At 45.4% G+C, this 15694-nt stretch overlaps 1 protein-coding gene across 1 annotated transcript in view; it reads right to left on the minus strand.

Annotated features, from left to right (window-relative positions):
• The window catches only part of LOC112233554 (histone-lysine N-methyltransferase 2C), a 232636-nt gene that overhangs the window by 16415 nt on the left and 200527 nt on the right, over positions 1–15694 (minus strand). The window contains exons 36-48 of the mRNA XM_042308451.1: positions 15240–15577; positions 13124–14844; positions 11606–11717; positions 11425–11509; positions 11248–11311; positions 10817–11049; positions 5216–6976; positions 4826–5035; positions 4015–4179; positions 3678–3819; positions 3328–3466; positions 2923–3101; positions 1333–1466 (exon numbers count right to left, since the gene is read on the minus strand). Of these exons, the coding sequence (XP_042164385.1) occupies positions 1333–1466; positions 2923–3101; positions 3328–3466; positions 3678–3819; positions 4015–4179; positions 4826–5035; positions 5216–6976; positions 10817–11049; positions 11248–11311; positions 11425–11509; positions 11606–11717; positions 13124–14844; positions 15240–15577 (5283 nt within the window). The remainder of the gene's footprint in view (positions 1–1332; positions 1467–2922; positions 3102–3327; positions 3467–3677; positions 3820–4014; positions 4180–4825; positions 5036–5215; positions 6977–10816; positions 11050–11247; positions 11312–11424; positions 11510–11605; positions 11718–13123; positions 14845–15239; positions 15578–15694) is intronic.

Consider the following 15694-nt stretch of genomic DNA (forward strand, 5'->3'; position numbering starts at 1 on the left):
CATGATGGCATCTATTTTGTTAGGTGCACCAGTCCCTCCTGCAGCAAAGCACCCCCACAACATGATGCTGCCACCCCCGTGCTTCACAGTTGGGATGGTGTTCTTCGGCTTGCACACCTCCCCCTTTTTCCTCCAAACATAATGATGGTCATTATGGCCAAACAATTCAAATCAAATCAAATTTTATTTGTCACATACACATGGTTAGCAGATGTTAATGCGAGTGTAGCGAAAGGCTTGTGCTTCTAGTTCCGACAATGCAGTAATAATCCAACAAGTAATCTAACTAACAACCCCCCCCCCAAAAAAAAACTACTGTCTTATACACAGTGTAAGGGGATAAAGAATATGTACATAAAGATATGAATGAGTGATGGTACAGAGCAGCTTAGGCAAGATACAGTAGATGGTATCGAGTACAGTATATACATATGAGATGAGTATGTAAACAAAGTGGCATTCTAGTTTTGTTTCATCAGATCAGAGGACATTTCTCCAAAAAGTACAATATTTGTCCCCATATGCAGTTGCAAACCGTAGTCTGGCTTTTTTATGGCGGTTTTGGAGCAGTGGCTTCTTCCTTGCTGAGTGGCCTTTCAGGTTATGTAGATATAGATACTTTTGTACCCGTTTCCTCCAGCATCTTCACAAGGTCCTTTGCTGTTGTTCTGGGATTGATTTGCACTTTTTGCAGACAGAACGCGTCTCCTTCCTGAGCGGTATGACGGCTGCGTGGTCCCATGGTGTTTATATTTGTGTACTATAGTTTGTACAGATGAACGTGGTACCTTCAGGCGTTTGGAAATTGCTCCCAAGAATGAACCAGACTTGTGGAGGTCTACAAAAAAAATAAAAAGTGAGGTCTTGGCTGATTTTACTTGACATTATGGGAAACTCAAAAGAAGAGGCACTGAGTTTGAAGGTAGTCCTTGAAGTACACCTCCAAATGACTCAAATAATGCCTATCAGAAGCTTCTAAAGCCATGACATAATTTTCTGGAATTTTCCAAGCTGTTTAAAGGCACAGTCAATTTAGAGTATGTAAACTTCTGACTCACTGGAATACAGTGAATTATAAGTCAAACAATTGTTGGAAAAATTACTTGTCATGTATAAAGCAGATGTCCTAACCGACTTGCCAAAACTATAGTTTGTTAACAAGAAATTTGTGGAGTGGTAAAAAACGAGTTTTAATAACTCCAACCGAAGTGTATGTAAACTTCCGACGTCAACTGTATGTATGTTTTCAGAATGTCTACTGCTATTTAGAGTCTAAGATCAGCAACTATAGTCGTCAAAATTGCTTGTTTACAATTGCAATTAACCACTCACCTCCGCTGCGACCGGATTCAAGGTGATAGCTATGGATACCAGGCCAGCTTTGGAGCAGGAGGGAGCCGGTTTGAACTGGGACCCGAAAAAGGAGCTTGAGGGTTCAGTCTTGACCTCTTGCTTAATCTCAGTCCCTGATGGGAAACAACCAGACAATCTAATATTACAGAGAAACTAACACACATTATGCTTGTACAACACTGGCCTGAGAATGATTATTAAAGATATAATGGCTACCATTACTAACAAGAAAAACTTCTTATGACTCAACATAACTATAAAATAATATGGGGAGCCCCTCAGGGGTGCATGCTTCATCCCCTCCTGTATTCCCTGTTCCCCCATGACTGCGTGGCAGAGCACAACTCCAACACCAATGAGACAGGTCAAAGACCTGGCAGTGTGGTACCAGGACAACAACCTCTCCCTCGACGTCAGCAAGACAAAGGAGCTAATCGTGGACTACAAGAAATGGAGGGCAGAGCATGCCCCAATTCACATCGACAGGGCCGTAGTGGAGAGGGTCGAGGGCTTCAAGTTCCTCAGTGTCCACATCACTAAGGACCTATCATGGTCCAAACACACCAACAAAGTCGTGAAGAGGGCATGACAATGCCTCTTCCCCCCCAAGAGGCTGAAAAGATTTGGCATGGGCTCTCAGATCCTCAAAATTCTACAGCTGCACCACTGAGAGCATCTTGACAGTCTGAATCACCGCTTAGTATTACAATTGCTTGACATCCAACCGCTACAGAGGGTAGTGCATACAGGCCAGTACATAACTGGGGCCGAGCTCCCTGTCATCTAGGACCTCTATACCAGGCAGTGTCAGAGGAAGGCCCTAAAAATTGTCAAAGACACCCAAGTCATAGACTGTTCTCTAGAACCAACAGGACCCTGAACAACTTCTACCACCAAGCCATAAGACTGTTAAATAGCTACCCGGACTATTTGCTAAGGACTCATCACATACACTGCTGGTACTGTTTACGATCTATCACTTTATTCCTAGTTATATCTACCTCAATTACCTCGTACCCTGCCACAGTGCCTCTGTACTGGTACCCCTTGTACACTGATGAAATTAAATGTTCCATATGCACAAAAAGCTTATTTCTCTCCAATGTTGTGCACAAATTTGTTTATATCCCTGTTAGTGAGCATTTCTTCTTTGCCAAGATAATCCATATCAAGAAGCTGATTAAAAAGCATGATCATTACACAGGTAGACTTGTGCCGGGGATAATATAAGGGTCATGAAAATGTGCAGTTTTGTCACAGATGTCTCAAGTTGAGGGAGTATGCAATTGGCATGTTGACTGCAAGAACGTCAACCAGAGTTGTTGCCAGTAAAATCTTTGAAATTGTTGCGTTTATATTTTTGTTCAGTGTATATATATAGCCAAGATATAATTACTCATTGTGTATCTATTAATGTGTTGTACTTTTCTATTTTCTTTCTCTCTGGATTGTTGGGAAGGGCCTGTAATTAAGCATTTCACTGTTAGTTCACACCTGATGAATAAAATTGGATTAGATTTTTGTAGCTCTTGTTCAGTCAGGAGTGAAAATTGTATTTGTGATTCTTACCTTTCCCACTGGCGCTAGGCAGCATGGGAATTACAGGGGAGGAGCAAGGGGAGGGGGGCTCCTCCTTGACATTTGACAAGTCGGGGTAGCGGCTGATCTCCACGCCGACCACACTCTCTGGGGACGAGGAGGGGACGAAGCTATCAGGGGTGTCCCTGTCCACACAGTGGTCCTGGCTCCTGGGATGTACACAGAATCAGGGAAACTAGTTCAACCACTGGGCTCCTTCACGTAACCAGGTCAGGGCAGTACAGCTTGGCTCGGCTCAGTAGTGCAGAAGGGTATAAATCTGTTTAATACTCCACTCTCCGTTCAGAAGCTAAATTACAGTTACTCGCTCAAACCAGGTAGGAACTATCCTGACTCCCATTGAAATGTGGATTTGCAAGTCCTTCAAAGGCTCACCTGAGTTCCTCCTGGTTGTTATGGGGTGGTGTGGGGAGCGAAGCGGGGACGTCCACCGTCTTGGGCCCCTGGGTGTTGGCATGGGCCAGCAGGTCTTTTTCTGTTCGGAACGCTGTAGGTAGCTGCTTGGCTTTCAGGCCTATAGGAAGAAAGTAAACATTTATTGTTCCTTTTATTTTCAGACCTTAGAAATGTGTCTTTTTCCATTGCAATCCCAGTAGTGATTCTTTGATGTATAATACATTTTAGATCACTATTTAATATTAGCTATAATATTACTACAGCATTACATCTCCAAAGAAGTGCGACAGAGGCGCAGAAGATTTAGAAAATGTTGAGTCCCACTTTACCATCATGGCCACCCAAGATGGCAGCTTTCCTGGTAAGATCCTCGGCCGTGGCGAACCCATTGACCATCTTCTGCCTCGCCACGGGGGGCGGCGTGGATGGGAGTGATGCTGGAGGGGTGGGCGGGTTGCTCAAGTTGTTCTGCTACAAAATGGCAAATCACACAACATTGTAACTGGATCCAACTAGGGAAATTTGTTTTAGTATACAGGAGCATTCAACAAATGTGCGGCTATCTATTTTATTTTCTAGGAACAATGTTCCTTTTCCTATCCTATACCTTTTTCTACACTCCACCTGGGAAAGGGATAGATGTGCACACTAGTATTCTCTCCTCACCTTGTAGATGAGCTGGGAGTAGTAGTCTGACACACCGTCCAGCGAAGCGCTGCCAAAGGATCCTGACAGGCTGTTCTCCCCGTTCAGCTGCCCGCTGCCGAAGGGGGGAAAGTGAGCAAAGTTGACAACCATCAGGGGCTCTATCAGGGGCAGCAGGGAAAGCTGCTGTGGAGGAAGAGAGGAAGGAGGATTAGTGAGAGCAGAAGGGACGCTGTACGTGGTACTGTATTTTAAAGGCTTTCTCACTGCTTATATTTCGAGGTAAGCACTGAACAGGATCAAAATTAGTTCTAGAAATTGAATGAAAACATTTTGACTTATTAATTACCTTTTTGGGGGATATAATAACTAAAGTTATTTAACCTAACGTTATATGGTTATCATATCATATTATTATTAGTCAACTAAGTATTAGATTTTCCATTTAATATTCGGTTTATGCCTTCCACAAATGTTGAGTGATTATTTTAAAAAACAGACCATTTAATTCCACCTAAATTAAAGTAATTACATATTAAGATGAGTGATTCATGAGGTGTGCTAACAGAAAATAAAACACCCACATTTGTACCTAAGCAACTGCAGAGAAAGATAAACTTTAATCTATAAAATCAGCAGCCTGAGTGCTAATCTGCACATAGCGGCACCACACACGTAAAATATTTAATGCCATCAATCAAAATATGGAAATATGTACTAAATAAAACTCTTGTTTTATGTTTCGGACTGGGAACATGACCAGACCAATCAACACACAATAGCTAATCGGCACATTCAACACTGTTCGGTGGCTGACTACTATGATCTGTACCTGTTTGAGCTGGGTCATCAGAGTTTCAGTACTGGAATAACCAATCGGCTTCTCCTCTTCCTCCTTCTTCCTCCTCTTGTAGCGCGATGGTGGTTTCTCCACGCCGTTTTTATGCATCAGTTTGTTGCGCTGCTGCTTCCTCTTGCCCTGCTCCGGCATCGAGGGTTCTAGGAGCTCGGTGCTTCCTGTCAGCTGACTGCACCGGGGAGTCTGGGAAATTACAACGAGACAAGGTTGGTGAGCTACTATTACACAACAAAGAGTTTTCATTAGGAATGTAGTACTGTATAGCAATTGCTTAGCCAATTTTGTACCCCAATATTTCGATTTCAGATAGAACATGCAGTAACCTATGCTATACTATAGTGACTGTGGTCTTTCCCTTCTCACCATGTTGTTGGCGGTGAAGGCCGGCCTGGCAGTGGCTTTGCGGTCTGATGAGTCCTCCTGCTCTGAGCGCAGTTTGTCACAGGATATCTGCTGTGTGGGAAGGGTCTGGTTGGCATTGGCGCCGGGTGGGGGCGTGCTCTTGTTCTTCAACAGGTACTTAAGCAGCTCGTTCCCTGTGTCGCCACCTTTGGCACCGTGGAGTGGCGAAGAAAACCCCCCCTCGCTTCCCTCCTCCACCTTTACTGTCCCGCCAGCTCGGGGAACGTGCTGCAAGGCCGACCCCTCGTTGGCCGCCTCGTCCCTTCTGCACTCAGTCTCTATGCTCTCCAACTTGATTTGGAAGGTTTCGTCAAACAGGGGAGCCCGGTCATTCTCAGAGCCCATGCTGGAGCAGCCACCCTGGGCTAAGCTGCTGCCTGAGAGCTGCCTCTCCAGTTCTGTGGAGGGGGCCAAACCAGAGGACCCCACTGGGAGGAAAAGATCGGACAGATCCTGCTCACAGGGAATGCTGAGGCTCCGGGTGGATGAGGTGTCAGACCCGCGGGAGGGCGTCAGCGGGGAGCAGCGGTCTGAGTGGGGAGTGGACGGTGTCTTGACAGAGTCTGTGTCGTCGACCAAGTCTCTCTTCTTCTTCCTGTTCCTCTTCTTCTTGACCTTCTCCTCTGGGATGATGTTGGAGTAGAGCTGGATCAAGGACTGGCCTGAGCCGGGGTAGTTTGGAGGCAGGGGTGTGGATGAGTCCATTCCGAACGGAAGTCCCTGTCCCTCGCCTCGGCCCCCACCCTGGGGTATCATCCCAGGGCCTCTGAATCTGGCGGGACGGGGCAGTCCCGAGGGGAAGTTGAGCCCCTGCAGCATGGGTTTTTTGGGACAGAAATTGGGACCCATTTCGGGACCACCAAAAGCCCCAGTCTTGTGCATAGGCCTGCGCTCGTCCCCCAGCATGAAGGCCCCGTTGCCCTGCTGGGGGAACATGGGCCCTAGCTGCCCCTGCTGTGGTGGTGCTTGTTGTTGAGGTCTAGAGGGCTGCATGAAGTCTTGGGGCAGATCAGTATTGTAGAATGGCATGTGGGCCAGGCTATCCCCACTGGGGTTAGTAGCTCCGGGGCCGTGTGGGAGCCCAGCGGGACCCATACCCAGGCCTTGCTGCTCCATCTCCAGCCGCTGCTGCATGGCCCGGTGCCTGTCTACCTCCTGCATCAGCTGAACCCGCTGTTTCTCCTGCTGCTCCCTCATGCGGTCCCGCCTCTCGCGCTCCTGGAAGCCTTCGCTGAATGGATTGTTATCATCAAATTTCACAGCAAGGCTATTGCTGCCACCACCACCGTTACCTCCGCTGGCTCCCTGGGTTCCTGCTCCTTTGCCTGCAGGTGTGGCTTTTACTCCGGGCACCATTGAGGCTGATTGAGGCTGAGGCGGAAGTTGGGTCTGGGGTGGTAACTGGGGCTGGTGCAACTGGGCAGGGTTGGCAGGGGGCATCTGAGCTGGAATTCTTGGACCCGGGCCTCCCATCGGTCCTGGGGCTCCCCCAGGGTGCCAGCCTGGCACGTTGGGCATGCGGGCAAGATTAGGCTGGCTGGGGTGGGGCTGCATTGTCATCATGGGGTCCATCATGGGCTGGCCCAAAGGGGGCCCCCTGGGCATTATAGGGGCAGCATGAGCTGGCATCCCTGGCATCATAGGAGCCTGTAGACTTAGCTGTTGCTGCTTGACACGGTACTCCTCAATCAGCTCTGCATGGTCTTTCTGCTGTTTCCGAATCTACCAGAGAGAAACAGCACAAGAAGAAAAAAACAATAAGAGAAATGTGAGCAGACTGAAGGTTATCCCACCCAATTCTTCACAGTGCAAGATGGTATTGAGACATTTTTAGGCACTGCTTTTCTATACAGTCCAATTAGAACTGGTATTTACCTGACAATCACAGAAAGAACAGTAATCAAATGTTATTTTCTGTTACTTATTCAAAATACCTCCATATAATACGTATCGATACAGTAAATGTTTCCATGATTCCACAAGAAATCCGATTGAACCATTACGAAGTAAATACCAGGTAAATAGCAAAACCTCTTTAACCTCTTGAGTGTAGGGGGCAGTATTTTGATGTTTGGATGAAAAACGTACCCAAATTAAACTGACTATTTCTCAGGCCCAGAATCTAGAATATGCATATAATTGTCCGATTAGGATAGAAAACACTAAAGTTTCCAAAACGGTCAAAATATTGTCTGTTATTGCAGGCGAAAACCTGAGGAAAATCCAACCCGGAAGTGCTGTTTTTCCTGAAACGTCCCTGTTCCATTGCATGCCTTCCCTCCATTTAAAGGGATATCAACCAGATTCCTTTCCTTATGGCTTCCACATGGTGTGAACCGTCTTTAGACATAGTTTCAGGCTTTTATTGAAAAATTAGCGAGAAAGATCACATCGCGTCATTGGATGGCTGGGTGCCAGCAGAGTTTTGCATGCGTGAGCAGTTTGGAGCAGACATTCTCTCTCTCACTCCAATTGAAAAAGCTACGGTCCGGTTGAAATATTATTTATTATTTATTTTAAAAAGTTTGACATGTTTCTACGAACTTTACGGATACTATTTGGAATTTGTCTGCCCCGTCGTGACCGCTCGAGCCTGTAGATTTCTGAACATAACGCGCCAACCAAATGGAGATTTTTGGATTTAAAAATAATCTTTATGGAAGAAATGGTACATTTGTGTAACTGGGAGTCTTGTGAGTGCAAACATCCGAAGATCACCAAAGGTAAGCGATTCATTTTATTGTTTTTCTGACTTTCGTGACCAATCTACTTTGCTGCTAGCTGTTTGTAATGTTATGTCTGCTGAGAGAGATGTCCTAACAAACGCTTGGATAGCTTTCGCCGAAAAGCTTTTTTGAAATCTGACACGCCAGGTGGCTTAACAACAAGCAAAGCTGTGTTTTGCTATATTGCATGAGTGGAGGATGTGTGTTAACTTCACAGAATAAATCGTGCCTTTGTTCTCCTGTGGTGTTCGTCTCGCTGCCTCGCCACATTTAAAAGGTCACGGGAGTTGGAAATAATTAGCAAAGGCGGCATTTGTTTTGGAGCTCAATGTTTCCCTTGATTCTCAAGAAACCAAACAGTTATTTAAAAGTAGCAGCTGTTTTTCAGCAATCAAGCTTTGTGTGCTGCTGAGCAGGAGGGTTAAGATTGTCAAAATTGGGGGAACAGAAATACAAAGCAAAGAGTTGATAACTGAGCCGACATCAAGAGTTTAATTTCAAGAGAAAATTTATTAAATGGAATCCAACATGATGTGGGAGCTAAAGACCAAAGGAAAACCCTAAATTAAGCCCTCAAAGATGGAGAGAATCTATGTACAAAGCAAGTCCTGCAGGCTTTAGTTATCTTATCTTGATTATTGTATATGGTCAAGTGCTGCAAAGACGGACCTAGTTCAGCTGAAGCTGGCCCAGAACAGAGTGGCACGTCTTGCTCTTCATTGTAATCATAGGGCTAATATTAACTTCTTCGATATAGGGGGCGCTCTTTTAATTTTTGGATAAAAAACGTTCCCGTTTTAAACAAGATATTTTGTCACGAAAAGATGCTCGACTATGCATATAATTGACAGCTTTGGAAAGGAAACACTATAATAACACAATTTGCAAATAAATTCATTAAAAAATCCTACAATGTGATTTTCTGGATTTTTCTCTCTCATTTTGTCTGTCATAGTTGAAGTGTACCTATGATGAAAATTACAGGCCTCATCTTTTTAAGTGGGAGAACTTGCACAATTGGTGGCTGACTAAATACTTTTTTGCCCCACTGTATATACTGTCATGTACAGGTCATTCAGAAATATTCAGACCTCTTTACTGTTCCCATAATTTTGTTACGTTAATGCCTTATTCTAAAATGTATATAAAACATTTACATGAGTATTCAGACTCTTTACTTTGTTGAAGCTCCTTTGGCAGTGATTACAGCCTTGAGTCTTCTTGAGTATGATGCTACAAGCTTGGCACACCTGTATTTGGGGAGTTTCTCCCTTCACTACAGATCCTCTCAAGCTCTGTTTGGTTGGATTGGGAACGTCGCTGTACAGCTATTTTCAGTTCTGTTCGGGTTCAAGTCTGGGCTCTGGCTGAGCCACTCAAGGACTTTCAGAGACTTGTCCCGAAGCCACTCATGAGGTGTCTTGGCTGTGTGCTTAGGGTCGTTGTCCTGTTGGAAGGTGAACCTTTGTGCCAGTCTGAGGTCCTGAGCGCTCTGGAGCAGGTTTACATCAAGGATCTCTCTGTGCTTTGCTCTGTTCATCTTGTCCTCGATCCTGACTAATCTCCCAGTCCCTGCCGCTGAAAAACATCCACACAGCATTATGCTGCCACCACCATGCTTCACCATAGGGATAGTGCCAGGTTTCCTCCAGATGTGATGCTTGGCATTCAGGCCAAAGAGTTCAAGCTTGGTTCGATCAGACCAGAGAATTTTGTGTCTCATGGTCTGAGTCCTTTAGGTGCCTTTTGGGAAACTCCAAGCGGGCTGTCGTGAGCCTTTTTACTCAGGAGTGGCTTCCGTCTAGCCACTCTACTAGAAAAAAAGATTGGTGGAGTGCTGCAGAGATGGTTGTCCTTCTGGAACATTCTTCCATCTCCAAAGTGGAACTCTGTCAGAGTGGCCATAGGGTTCTTGGTCACCTCCCTGACCAAGGCCCTTCTCCCCTGGTTGCTCTATGAAGAGTCTTGGTGGTTCCAAACTTCTTCCATTTAAGATTGATGGAAGCCACTGTGTTCTTGGGGACCTTCAATGCTGCAGAAATATTTCTGGTACCCTTCTCCAGATCTGTGCCTCGACAATTTTGTCTCGGAGCTCTACGGACAATTCCTTCGACCTATGGCTTTTTTTTTGCTCTGACATGCACTGTCAACTTTGGGACCTTATATAGACAGGTGTGTGCCTTTCCAAATCATGTCCAAACAATTTAATTTACAACAGGTGGACTCCAATCAAGTTGTAGAAACATCAAGGATGATCAATGGAAACAGGATGCACCTGAGCTCAATTTCGAGTCTCATAGCAAAGGGTTTGAATATTTATGTAAATACGTTTAAAAAATATATATATACACATTTGCCATACATTTCTAAAAACCTGTTTTCACTTTTTCATTATGGGGTAGTGTGTGTAGATTGAGGGACATTTTTTATTTTTTTAAATCCATTTTAGAATAAGGTTGTAACGTAACAAAATGTGGAAAATGTCAAGGGGACTGAATACTTTCTGAATGCACACAAATGTATGTTAATTGTAATGTCTTTTTAGTTATTGCCATTGGCGTCGGATGATTGGGATCCTAATAAATCGAATACAAAATGTTTCAAGTGGCTTAAGATGTGAGATGTTTCTCTTATCCACCTCCAAGGTAAATGACAGTTCTATACAGACAGCATGTACAACCTCACACATTTACATTGGATTTCCAATTATGTTACAGATAATGTAAAGATGTAGAATCAAGAGACTAAAGAAATAACTCAAATCCAAATCTCAATATCTTAAAAAACCTAAACATAGAATGCCTGCAATGAACCCTTGCTACATTTAGTTAGCTACCTGCTCCAACTGTTTCTGCACCACATTCTGCTGCTCTGTCACATGCTTCAGCTGCTCGATGTCCTCCTTAGGGAACTCACGGCCAGCCTTCTTGGCCGTTCGCTGTTTGGCTGACAGGGCCTTCTTGGATTTCCTGTGGGCCCCAATCTGGTCTTCCAGAAACTTCTGCTGCATCTGCAGGAGCTGTTGGGTCTCCTTGAGCCACTCCTCGTACTGCTTCCTCTTGCCATCGTCTGAGAGACGGGAGACAAAACTGTATACATAAATCCAAAAGACATACAAGTGAAATCGAATAGACCCTGGATTGGATATGGTCGTCAACAAATGAAATACTGAAGAGACCAAATGGGTATATGATTAATATTTTGGTTAAAATGAATGAGGATGTCATAATCAAATGCAAATAAAAACACTTTGGGTTGTCCACTCACTGACAAATCCAGGTCCAAAATTTGGGGGGTTCGGTCTCGCCATCTGTGGAGCCAACTTCCCGTCCTGCGAAGACAATAATCCGACGATAATGTGGCCTTTTTTTCTAGCATAAGATATGAAACATATGGCAGGCAGACTGATAGACAGACAAATAGTGGTTGATTCACGATGCTTACCTGTCCAAACACATGTGGAGGCAGAGTGTCAGCAGCATCTGGTCCATGGGCTCCTGGCGTATGCTGAATTCTGAGAGGATCATTGCTTTAGGGAACATGAAATCATTTTTTACCCTTTCAATTAAATAACATGACCTAGCACAAGAACTCAAAGCTAGCATTGGGGAAGCTTTTGCCTTACCTGTTAATGACTATTGAGGGCATTCCCATGCTGTTCTGAGCCATGACTTTATTGATTCCCTTCAGGGCTACCATCTTAGCCTTCATGATCGGGTCTGTGACGGCATCAAAATCTGCTAAATAAGAAAACAAAACTAAAAAGTATCAGTAATTTTTGACAAGTTCTCTTAATCCATGTTTTTTATGACTCTACAGATAACGAACAGGTAGAGGGCAGAACACACACACAGATACCCTACCAAAATCAAACCCACCCCAACCGCCCTATGCTCCCTACTAAATAAAACCCACCCCACCAGACATGATATACAATGAGTAATATAATCAAATAGTAAAGGAATAAAGATATTATAAAAATAAAACATTTTTATAAAAAAAATAAAAAAAATAGTAATAACGATACAAATTCAAATTTGGGTTGGTTTATGGAGTTGTGAAATTAGTTGGATCCATGTCTTCTACAAAGGATAGGAAAGGTTGCCAGATATTATAAAATGGAATTGCAGATCCCCTAACGGAGTAGCGTATTTTCTTTAACTTGAGATGTTGCAAAACTTCCTTTATTCAATGGTTAAAAGTAGGAGGAAACCCATCCTTTCACTTACACAGTAGTACATGCCGGCATGTTGCCCATAGAACTGTTTCGAGGGGTCTCCTGTGGTGCCACTCCGAATAATGCAATAAAAGGCATCATTTGAACACCTTTTAAAAGGAGAAGTTTATTTTTACAACCAAATTTCTATTTCTGATGTAAATGGCATGTTATAGAAGGGTCCATACACATTTTTTGTGATTTCACTTGTTTTTGAGAAACTTAACCCTAATCTCATTGTGTAGTATGGGGGAAATGGAACGTTATGTATAAAGTTCAGAATGACACAATTTCATGTATACAACATCTAAAGACCTGCATCAATATACTGAGAGATTTGTAGTATTTGGGTGTTCTTGAAGCAATGGTTAATGTTTTTCAGGGCCCCCATAATATTCAACGAAGAAGTGATTTGCTGTTTGGGGTAAGTTTCTCAAAAACAAGTAATCACAAAAAAGGTGTCTGGGGACTTCTAGAACATGCCATTTACATCAGAAATAGAGATTTAGTTGTAAAAAAGAACTTCTCCTTTACGGTTTGACCTCTTTCTAAGCCATTTTAAAAGAATCCACCCGTCACGAGTGCCACATCTAAATTATGTATGAAACGCTGGTGAAGTAAGACTCCCAAAAGACTCTCTTAGTCAAGAAAAATTATGTCCAACATTCTGTTCCTCAAATTACATGTGGGGAATGTTCTTTTTTTTGCTTCGAAATATAAAAAAAGCATTTGTCTCAAACGAAAATGGCTTCATATTCCACATATCTACCAAAAAGGATGATTACGCAAAATGACTGCAAAACCCCCAGAGGACTGTTCTGACTACACTCTGGAAATAACTACATGTAGAGGGGTAATGTGTGTGACTCAATTAAACGGATCACCAAAACAGCAGTCACATGTCTATCTGAAGCTCATTGTCCATACCTATGTTGGGGAAGAAGGAGTCGCTGGAGCGCTGTCGGATCATTGCCTGCATCTGCCTCTGCTGCTGCTGCTCTTGCCTCTCCTGGTCCAGCAGGTCCTGCAGTAGGAGGGGCTGCTCGTCCAGCAGCAGAGGCCTGTTTTGTGGGCCAGCCTGCCCCAGCGAGGAGCCTTGCTGGCCATGGGGGTTCAGGCCATGGGCAGTTGGCTGCTGACTGGTACCCACCATGGCTTGGTTTAGCTCCACCTGCTGGTTTACTGAGGCCCCGAAACTGTGGTTCCCCCCTAGGATGTGGTTTGGGTTTCCCATTGAAAGCCTGCTCTGAACCAACGCAGGGTTCACCCGATGTCCCATAGCCACGCTGGGATTGAGCCTGTTGTTGTCTTGGGCATGTTGCATGCCCGTGTTTGGGTGTAGCCCAGTGGCCTGGTTCGGCTGGGCAGCTATGTTCCCTTGATGAGAGCCGATTGGGACTAACCCAGTGTTTTCCAGTTTCTCTTTGACCAGAAGGTTGGAGAGGACCGGAGCCGAGACTGTATGTCCAGGCTGCTCATACAGCCCTGCGCCCTCTTGGTTAGTCATGGTTCTGCTGTCATTCATCCGGCCACTGCAGAGTGGCTGGTCCTGGTTTTGCATGTGTCCATCTTTGACCTCCGTTTTGATTGTTTCCTCTATTTTGACTATGTCCAAGGTCTCTTTCGATTTGTTGGCCTCCCGTCTGATTTGGCCGTCTGATTTGACGGATTTCCCTACGGACTGGGACGAAGTGGCTGCGCAGTCTCCGCTGGCGTTCCTCTTCTCCGACAGGGCTTTCTGGAGGTCCGAGGTCTCTCCCTGTTGGTGTTCCTCCATGGGGTCACCCAGGTCGAGATCTTCACTGAACATGTCTTTCTTGTCTTCCAGGTTGAGCTCAGGATCCGTGTAGGCGATGAGGTCAAACTTCCCAGACATGAGGAAGTCGTCGAGGTGCAGGTCATTGGGTCCCAGGTCCAGGTCTTTGCCATCATCCGGGTCGAGGTTCAGGTTCAGGTCGACCAGGTCTTTGACCTCCACGTCTTCGAGGTCCTTCACTGCAGAGTCGTCAGTGTCCAGGTTTTCGTCGATTCCGTCTCCACTGGGTATCTGAGTCTCCTCCGTTTGACCGGTGCTAGACCCAGGCAAGAGCACACCAGATGGCTCTGCATTGAGTAACTCACTAGTGACAGGGTGGCTGAGGGACCTATTCAGTGGAGGATGCTGTTGTTCAGTGGTCACCTGCACTTCAGTCTGCTGCTGGTGCAGGTTCTCCATACTAGCCAACATCTGCATTTGGCCAACCGATCCCTGGGAAGGTCTGCCCATCATGGGAGCCATCGTTCTTGGTCCCTGGTTCCTGGCGAAGCCAATCTCCTGGCCTCCCATGAAACACTGGGGTGGTCTCTGGGTTTGGTTGGAGGGGTCCATGACGTCGGGAGGTCCATGCCCAAAGGGGTTCTTAATCCGGTTCTCAGGGGCCCTGTGGCGGAGCTCGATGAATGGCTGACCCATGATATTGTGCTGCTGGACGGTAAGGCCCCGTGGAGGGAAGTCCTGGGGGAGTCCCATCAGGGGGTTGCCCCTCCTGGAAAAGTCCACCGAGAGGGACCTTCTCATCTGGGGAGGAATGTTATCGATCATGGGCCCGCCGGGCATCTGCTGAGGGGGTCTGAGGAAATGTTGCTCCTGCCCGGAGGGAAATCCAAACCTGAGAGAAGGATGAAAAACACATTGTCAAATGCTAATCCATGAACAAGGCAGAACACAATGTCATAGATTGTTCCCTACACACAAATAAGGAATATTACACAGTGAGTAGCACTTCAAAAATGCCACTTCATTCCACAATGCATGTTTAACGAGGAGCAACACAATCTTTAAGACAATTATAATGGATTGGATTTGATATATAGAGCGTCTTCCTACCAACTGAGGTACTCAAAGCGCTTTACATAGTAGGGGGAAACTCACCTCATACACCACAAATGTGTTGCATTGTGAAAATATACAGCTGCATTTAAATGTGGTAAAGGCCTTGTCCATAAAAAAAGAAGTGTCAAGGGCAAGAGTTTATATATACCTATGCTGTCAATCTTGACTAACCTCATTCCTTGGGGCCTCAAGCCCATGTTGTCCATGTCCCTGGGGAAGTCGGGTATGGCAAACTGTCCCTCGTTGGGGAAGGGTCCTCGCTGGTCCCCTAGGAAGGTACCAGGGAACCTTTGACCCCCGAGAACTTGGGGGCCGCCCCTCATGGGTCCTGGGTAAGGGGGTGGGGGTCTGCCAACAAACATGTGGCTCTGAGGAGTGGGATCTTCTTGTGACCAGTGACGGGTCACCGCACCAGTAGCTCCACCAGCTTCCTGTAGTAGTCCCTTCTCTTGTCGGATGGCCGTCTTCTGTTGCTGCTGCCTCAGGATTAGCTGTCGCAGTCTCTGGCGCTGCCCGGGGGGGGGTGGTACACATTAGCAAGTAACAAACAAATCCTGCATCTTGCAGCTATTAATTAATTAGTATTTTAGGGTTCCTTAGAGAGGAGCAACAATTATTTCATTGTG

This window comes from Oncorhynchus tshawytscha, linkage group LG29 (assembly GCF_018296145.1).
Source record: "Oncorhynchus tshawytscha isolate Ot180627B linkage group LG29, Otsh_v2.0, whole genome shotgun sequence".
NCBI classification, from domain to species: Eukaryota; Metazoa; Chordata; class Actinopteri; order Salmoniformes; family Salmonidae; genus Oncorhynchus; species Oncorhynchus tshawytscha.